This window comes from Brassica oleracea, chromosome C7 (assembly GCF_000695525.1).
Source record: "Brassica oleracea var. oleracea cultivar TO1000 chromosome C7, BOL, whole genome shotgun sequence".
NCBI lineage: Eukaryota > Viridiplantae > Streptophyta > Magnoliopsida > Brassicales > Brassicaceae > Brassica > Brassica oleracea.
Window position 1 is genome coordinate 48,285,277 of NC_027754.1, and position 8,387 is coordinate 48,293,663.

At 41.9% G+C, this 8,387-nt stretch overlaps 3 protein-coding genes across 4 annotated transcripts in view; 1 reads left to right on the forward strand and 2 right to left on the reverse strand.

Annotated features, from left to right (window-relative positions):
• The first annotated feature begins 1,314 nt into the window (after positions 1-1,314).
• LOC106306234 (probable protein phosphatase 2C 64) lies at positions 1,315-3,541 on the forward strand. Of its 2 annotated transcripts, none has more exons than XM_013742777.1 (5): positions 1,315-1,672; positions 1,773-2,179; positions 2,325-2,701; positions 2,779-3,015; positions 3,097-3,541. In XM_013742777.1, exons 2-5 carry the CDS (start codon positions 1,882-1,884, stop codon positions 3,349-3,351), a joined length of 1,167 nt encoding a protein of 388 aa, XP_013598231.1. In that variant the 5' UTR covers positions 1,315-1,672; positions 1,773-1,881; the 3' UTR covers positions 3,352-3,541. The 2 variants fall into 2 exon arrangements, with proteins under 2 accessions (XP_013598231.1, XP_013598230.1); XM_013742776.1 differs by having other exon boundaries at positions 1,330-1,672; positions 1,773-2,175.
• On the reverse strand, positions 3,478-5,809 carry LOC106306233. Its single transcript, XM_013742775.1, has 7 exons — positions 5,639-5,809; positions 5,362-5,547; positions 5,186-5,257; positions 4,926-5,122; positions 4,449-4,864; positions 4,114-4,298; positions 3,478-4,020 (listed from the first exon to the last, which is right to left on the reverse strand). Exons 1-7 carry the CDS (start codon positions 5,712-5,714, stop codon positions 3,647-3,649), a joined length of 1,506 nt encoding a protein of 501 aa, XP_013598229.1. The 5' UTR covers positions 5,715-5,809; the 3' UTR covers positions 3,478-3,646.
• Positions 5,810-6,453: 644 nt separating this feature from the next.
• The window catches only part of LOC106301466 (L-ascorbate oxidase homolog), a 6,270-nt gene continuing 4,336 nt past the window's right edge, over positions 6,454-8,387 (reverse strand). The window contains exons 4-7 of the mRNA XM_013737866.1: positions 7,961-8,066; positions 7,141-7,867; positions 6,953-7,031; positions 6,454-6,858 (exon numbers count right to left, since the gene is read on the reverse strand). Of these exons, the coding sequence (XP_013593320.1) occupies positions 6,640-6,858; positions 6,953-7,031; positions 7,141-7,867; positions 7,961-8,066 (1,131 nt within the window). The 3' untranslated portion in view covers positions 6,454-6,639. The remainder of the gene's footprint in view (positions 6,859-6,952; positions 7,032-7,140; positions 7,868-7,960; positions 8,067-8,387) is intronic.

The following is an 8,387-nucleotide window of genomic DNA, read 5'->3' on the forward strand; positions in this document are numbered from 1 at the left end:
GTGTACCCTCAGAGATTTTGTCACCGCCGAAGTTGTCTCGCGGCCTCAATCACCGGAAACGAAACGAATCGTCGGCTCCCGAAAACCCTAACCTTCGTATCTCGATTTGAAGCCTCGCCGCCGCAGGTACGAGGAAACCGTGTGAAGGCATTTGGGTTGATTGAGCCTGATGGGTTTTGGGTTTAGATTCTTCTCCATTTAGGGTTCCCCCGTCTCCTCTCTTATCCACCGCCGCACACGCCTCCGAATCCCCCGCCTCCACTGCCAAGCATCTCCACCGCACTCGCCTCAGGCGTGTTCCGAAAACCCTAACCTTCGTATCTCGATTTAAAGCCTCGCCGCCGCAGGTACGAGGAAGAACACACATCACCACAGCTCCAGTCGAAGAGGAGAATCAACGCCGACGGGGTAGCAGATCTGCGAGAACCGCCATCTTGAAAACCGAACCACCGCCAGCAAGCTCCCTCACAGCCGTCAGAGACAAACCCTAGAGTCTCAATCTCTAACTTGTGGCTTCCGGCAGAGTCCACGCGTCCTCAAACATAGAACCACTGCCATCAACCGGCCGAGTTACCAAGGACTCCAGAGTTATCGTCGGAGCCACCGCGTCAAGGCTCACCGAACACACAAAAATTGTAGGAGATGCAACTCCAGTCGAATCCAGATCTCGTCTGCTCCGTCAGTTTGTGCAAAGGCCGAAGAAAAAGGAGTGGGCGGGAGACAGAACAAGAACACAAATTCTGTAAAAAAAAAAAGAAGCAGGATAGGAAGATCGAGAAGACGGAGAAGAAGACAACAAGAAGGAGAGAGAAAAGTGGATTCACTTTATTTACAGTCACGTGAGAGAGAGGCCTACAAACTCAATCCTTGAACAACATATCCGAGGGTTCTAAATGTAATTTTGGACACATTTTATCTACAGTAACTACCATACTTTTGCTATATTGGTATATTCTTAATTTCCCACCTTTTTATAGATTTTTAGCTAATTGACTCATTAATAAATCGTGTCTAAAGTCATATTTGGTTTTTTGACCCAGAAAAAAAAGGTCATACTTGGTCTCTCTCTCTCTATTACTGTTATGGGGGTGGGGGGATTTGGCCATCGCTTCTCTCTCTCTCTCTTTCTGTTTGTAATAAGGGGCAAAAGGACGAGAGTTGTGGAGCCCAAAAAGCTAAGGGGGGTGGGGGGGACCTTTCACGTGCTGGCTCCGACCTTGCAATGGTTCGTTGGTCTTTTATGGGTCTTGTCTGCTAGAGAATTTACCAAAGAGAGAGTAGTGGAGTGGAAGATAAAAATATTTTCTACTGTTGTTGCTAATAGAAGAGAGAAGGGATGAGAGAGACGTATCGTTCGGCGACTTGACCAAAATGCTATCTATCTATCTTATCTCCCTTTCTTCATCGCTCACTGTTCTCATACATAGAAGAAAGTTCTCTCTACTTTGCCAACGACAAGTCCCTTCTTTTTTTTGTTGGTTAATATATTAAATTGGTCTTCTTCTTCTTCCTCATAGATAACTTGCTTTATTATTATTATTAAGAAAAAGGGTAGGTAATATTATTATTATTATTATTATTAGTGTGGGTGATCCATCCGTAGATCTGCAACTGAGAAATTCCACAAGCCCACATCTTCCTTCCTTGGACAAGATTCCCATCTTACCAAAAGGTAAAGTTTCCATTTTTGAATGAAATCAGCGCCACTTTGTAGTTTGTACTGTTTCTCTCGATTGGCTTTGACTTTCTGATATTATTTGATTCTTGTGCAGTTGGCCCCATTTCATTGCTATGTTGTTGAGTAGAGGGGGGATATCCTATTGTGATATGAGATGAGAGATGAGAGATGAGAGATGCTCTCTGCCTTGATGAACTTTCTCAATGCCTGTCTCTGGCCTACTCGCTCTGACCACCACCACCACCACCAAGATGGAGGTGGAGGCCGTCAAGATGGGCTATTGTGGTTCCGAGACTCGGGTCACCACGTCTTTGGTGACTTCTCCATGGCCGTCGTTCAAGCCAACAACTTGCTCGAGGACCAGAGCCAGCTCGAGTCTGGTTCTCTTTCCTCCTCCTCTGCTCCTCCTTACGGCACCTTTCTTGGCGTCTACGATGGTCACGGCGGCCCTGAGACTTCCCGCTTCATCAACCATCATCTCTTCCTCCATCTCAAGAGTGAGTTAGTAATCAACCCTATATTGCTTTGCTCTACTCATTTCCTTTCTTTCGGAGACTAGTTATTACAGCTACAACTTGTTGTTTTTTACAAAAGGAATTTTGAAAATAAAGTCTTAAGTCACTTTGGGTTGGACCACCACCACTAGGATTTGCTGCGGAGCAAGAGTGTATGTCGGCTGATGTGATAAAGAAAGCCTTCCAAGCTACTGAAGAAGGTTTCCTTTCCTTAGTTTCCCATCAATTCCAAACCACGCCTCAACTAGCCACCGTTGGCTCTTGCTGCCTTGTTTGCGTCATCTCCGATGGCACTCTCTACGTTGCCAATGCTGGCGACTCACGTGCCGTCCTCGGACAATTCTTCAAGTCAACTCCTGCTGTGGGGGATGTTCACGCCACTCAGCTCTCTGCTGAGCACAATGCCTCCATTGAGTCTGTGCGACGGGAACTCCACGCCCTGCATCCCGACCATCCTGATATCGTGCTTCTTAAACATAACGTTTGGAGAGTCAAAGGAATCATTCAGGTGAATAATAATGAATAAATAAATAGTCATATTTTTTTTACTTGGTCTGATGAGATGGTGTTTGGTTAATCAAATAGGTTTCAAGATCCATAGGGGATGTGTATCTGAAACGGTCCGAGTTCAACAGGGAGCCACTGTATGCAAAATTCAGACTGAGGGCACCCTTCAGCAGGCCGTTGCTGAGTGCAGAGCCGTCGATCACGGTGCATACACTGCAGCCCCATGACCAGTTTATAATATGTGCCTCCGATGGACTATGGGAACATATGAGCAACCAAGAAGCTGTAGAGATAGTCCATACTCATCCGCGTAACGTGAGAAGAAGAACACACAACACTCATTATTACAATGTTGATGTTGTAAGGTAGTAGTAACACTTGTTGTGGTTGTGGCAGGGGATAGCAAAGAGGCTGGTGAAAATGGCGCTTAAAGAAGCGGCGAAGAAGAGAGAGATGAGGTACTCAGACCTCAAAAAGATAGACAGGGGGGTACGAAGGCATTTCCACGATGACATAACAGTCATAGTTGTCTTCTTCGACACAAGCCTAGTTGTGAGCAGAGCGAGAGGGCCGGCGGTGTCAGTGAGAGGAGCGGGAGTGAACCTTCCTCACAACAGCTTGGCGCCTTGCACCACCGCTGGCGCCTCCTGACCCTCAATTATTTCCATACAAGATGATGATGTGCTGCTTTGTAAACTATTTGTCTATATATATTTAATTATTGTTTATTGTTGTTGGTTGGGGAAGGGATCATCTAGTGGTAGTAAAAAATATATATACATCTGTTTTTTTGCCTTAATGTATTAAACCCCTTGAGCTATGCTGATCATGTTTTCTTTTACAAAAATGTTTTAGAAAGAAGTAAGTGCATTCTTAGCTTAACAAGGTTGTAAAACTTGGAATCGAAACCCCATCCATCCCCAGAGAAGCACAACCGTTTCTTGCCTCAACCAGCTTTAGAAGTTCTTACTACCTTTGGCAGCTCAACGGAATCCAGATCCCCAGGGTATGGAGTCCACAGCCCAAAGCCTCCTCTGCTCTCCTTCATACTCTCTCCTTTCCCTTTCAGTTCCTTTAGACTCTTGACCCACTCTATCTTTGAGGAATGTTCTCTGATGTGAGGGTGCAGTTCAAACAGAGAGTTGTATTCACAGTTCTGAAACATGAACACCTTGAAGGCTCCTTTTAGTCTGTCCACTACGTACCCAAAGCTAAGCTGGTCCCTCGGTGTTAACAGGTGTACCTCGTTGAACCACAGGCAGCTGAACAGATTGTTCATTGCAGTGTGTTCTCTTATTATCACCGCTCCCTCTGGAACATCTGTGTGTAACGCAAAACAAGAGAATGGTCTTAGTATTATTATTATCAATAAGGAGACATTGATGAGGACATTGTTTTGTTTATGTAAATTACCACTAACAGTGCTCTTCTTGATGCTCCATGGTTCTAAGCCCTCGTACCGATATATTTTCATCTGAAGATCAACCAGAGGTCGGGCATATCGCTTTCTCCTCTTGCACGCATCAGCTTCCTCGTATATGTTTCGGTGATGTTTGTGTTGAGCAATGGCAAAGGTATGCTTCCCACGCCACAAATACCTGCAAATCCGGAACATGCATATATATATATATATATATATATATTTTAGCAATTTATTGTAAAGTGAAAGTGAATATCAATCCATCCTAGTCTGCTAGCTAGCTCCTTCCTAATAAAAAAAAAAAGTTGGATGCAGTTAATTATTATACCTTTCTAAAATAAGCAAGGGATCAACGATAAGCTCCATTTTGGCATCAATCCAAATGCTGTAGCGAGCTTGAGGGAACAACCTGTGAGTTAAGATTTTGGGGACTTTACCGTTCCTCCGAGGTTCATCATAAGGAGGAGTTTTCAGTAGAATAAGACGCCAAATGCCAACCCAATCGCCTCCTTGGGAATCTTGCCTCACAGTAGCGTTAGACCTCAGGAAATCGAGAGAGAGCTCGTCAACCACCATAAGGAAACAGAAGAGGTTCTTGGAACGCTTACTAATGTTAGAGGGCTGGTGGGGTTGATCATAAGCATCGAAAATCCCAGTGGCAACCACAAATTTACATTTCTGAACGTAGTGTTTGTCCAGAGACGACATTTCAGCGCCACCACCTGGCATGAACCCGCAATGGACCTGAAAGGGAATTAATAATCAAAACTGGAAGTAAATAGTGGGAAGAATGGATAGGGCAGACCTTCATCTGGGGTTTGAGTATAAAGCTTTCTTGACGTTGAGACCAGCTAATGTTGCCACCAAAGAGAGGAAAGGGAGAGTTGGAGGAAAGATCATCATCCTCTGTAATGTAGGTCAGGTTGGTGACAATAGAATCAGGGGTTATAGAAGTGGGAAGGAGCACCTTATCAGGGTCATAGGCTACCGGAATGGGGCATCCTAAGAAATGAAGAGAAAGAGAGTGTTACACAAGGTAAAAAAGAAAAAGAAAAAGTGACTTACGGTGCTGGGGTTTAGGTACAAAGCCAATGGTGTCTAAGACGACATAGAGTCTGCCTTCTTTGTTGCAAATGGCTGCCAAGTGAATAATAACCCCAAAAACATTCATCAATTGAACCAATTTTTTTCAAAAGAAGAAACAAGAAAGAATGAAAAGGATCATATAGCAATAATAATACCAGAGAAGAAGGAAAGGGAAGATTGACAAGACCAAACATGAAAGAGGAGGGCAAGAATAATGAGAAGCATCCACAGAATGCCTCCAACTAGAAGCAGACGAAGGAACCCTGCCTTCCATATTGTTTTTATTCCGTAATCAGAGTGGAGTCTACTGGGAGAGAACAACGCACCACCTCCACCCTCCTCTGTTACACACACAAACCACTTCCCCCATTTAGCTTCCTCTTCTTGTAAATGTCCAACAAGAAATATAAGAAAAAAAAAGAAAGGGCAGACCTTTATTAGATTGATTACTCCTTTCTCCTCGGCGGCTCAACCGCACCGCAAGTGATCTCTGAAAATCACTCATCATCTTCACCACAGCCCCCAGATCTCCCTCTCCTAATAATCGGATGATGATGATTCATCCATCACTCTGGATCTCGCACTCTTTCTTTCTATTGCCGACTTTAGCTTTGGTTTACTAATTTCGCAATACCGAACCGGGCCGGTTATAAACCCCACATACATACACGCCAAAATATCCCAAATTGGAAAACCAAACCAAATCCCATCTTCTACCGAACCAAGAGTAGATCTAAAAATTTGCTATACGAATATTTCAAACCAAGTCCAAAATGTAAAAATTACTTTAAAATTTTATTGAAATTTGACTACAAATTAGAAAAAAATTAGAGACATTTGCTTTCATGGTCAAATTTCATTGAAGCATTTAATTTCTCGTTTAAATATTAGTTTAGCAGATTTTATTGGTGAAAGTTGCTCGAAAAGTTTGTTTGAGAAAGCTTGATATATAGTACTCACTAAAATCTACATATCCAAATATGTTTAAAATATTCTCTCAACATTTTACAAGTTAAATTTAAGATTAAATACATGACAAAACTTCCCAGGATTATATGCACTTTTTTGTTTAGTCATTAGGGGACAATTGTAATTTTACTACATTTTATGTTATTTTGTATTTGATTATAGATTTGCATTCGAATACTAGTTTTAAGTTATTTTGGCTAATTGCCCGTTTTTAAAATGTGATAATAAATTAATTTGTACAATATTTTGAACTTAATAAGGTTTTGTGTTATTTGATGTAAGAATACATTTTGAAATGAATGAATTTCAAGTATATAGTATTTAAATAATACAAATAGAGCTATTTGGTAAAGAATTATGCATAACTTGTCATTTATTTCCAAACAGAATATATATCTAAATGATAGTGGTTAATCAACTCTATTATAGATTGGTGTGGATGAAGTACGTAATATAAATGTGATCTACGGAGTGATGATGGGTCTCTGCATGTTGGAGGCTCGACCACACAATAAAGCATTCTTGGGCACAAGATATTCATCTCTGAGAGAGTGAACCGAAGAGTAAACTCGTAGATACAACTGTTGACCTAAGTATTGTCTCGCCCAGAACTCGCTCCTTAGATTCCACATCCCCACATTATCCAATGCCACATATACGGCTGTCCATGATTCTGGATACACCTACAATAAATTTTAAAAATTAAACACACACACATTTCAATTTGATTTGCGGTTCATATATATATATATATATATACAGAAAATGTTTAGGTACCTGAGTAGTTGAGCGAGAAACAGCATCCATGAGGTTATACTCTCGTCTGCTCGCATGTGACCATGTTCCTCTATCCATTCTGTGGACAAGTCACATAGGTTATATTCGACAACTTTCACATAAGTATTAGATGTGTATATGATTAATCTCCACATCATATAGTATGATCATTTAGCTATAGTTCTCACCCAACAACCCAGAAGCTGTATCCATCTAGGTGGTAATTCTGAACGATCTTCTCGCGGTTTTGAAAGACAATCTCAATAAACGCCCTGTGGTTTGCTCCCATCACTGCCGTGTCCAGCCTTATCCCCCCTCCTTCTCCTCTTCTCGGCTGGTCATGGATGCTTCCCATTTTGAAAACACCTCTGATGTTAAAGTAATCCGCCAGCTTCAGCGGAGTGTCCGAATGCACAAACGACACGCCGTTTATGGCATAGCGTTGCTTCCTCTTCACGAGGGCTGCTGAGCTTTCTAGTACTAAAGTCCTAGAGATATTGATTAGTCCATAATGGTACGAGCCCTGAGGGTTGGGCCTTGGCCCGGACGCTGTCAGGTTGGTCCTAATGGATCGAGCTTGTTTGATAGACCAGTCTAGTTCATCGGCAGGCCCCATAGCAGAGAGAGAAGCAGAAGAGAGGCTTTGTCTGGAGTTGGAGTAGTGAAGAGTAGATCCGACCAGGATCTTCTTGGCGGCAAATCTAGTGGCAACTACGATGGAATAGTCTTTCTCAGGCTGGTCCATGGTGACCAGGACAGAGTAAGACTGACCAACGTGAATGTCGAGTGAGGAATACATGGACTGGATCGTGTGGGTTCCCTCAACCTCAACGAGCTTCATCTGATGGTCTACTATTTTGAAATTTAGCGAGTGTTGAAGCCCAACATTCGATATTCTGAATCTGTACGTTTTACCTGATCAAATATGTCCACAAAAAGTGATGAGATGGAGAATTAATTCTTCATATTAAAGTTAATTTGTGTGTATTTAATTTTATTAAGATGAACCTTTGTCAACGGTGAGAGAAGAAGAAAAGTTGACACCATTCCCATTGATCAAAACCTTATCAGGCAAGGGTAGCCTGTGACCTCTATCCAAAAGTGCCTTCAAATTCTGAATTGTGTGCATTTGATATTTATTTATGGGAATCATATCATCATATATATGACAAGTAATGCTATTGAATCAAAGAACTATATTTCTCAAAGAACGCTTTGTTAAAACTCTCTCAATGCTTTAGAAAACAACTCAAAAAACTAAAGCTCTCAAACTCATAAGATATGCAAACACCCTTGCATCTCTTTATATAACTTTATAATTATCCTAAACTCATTAGGATTAACACAACTCTATTTCCTAATCCTTTAGATAAATTCAAACACAATAGGATTAGGTAGCTTGTACTCTAAGCTATTTCATGCTTATCTCAACACT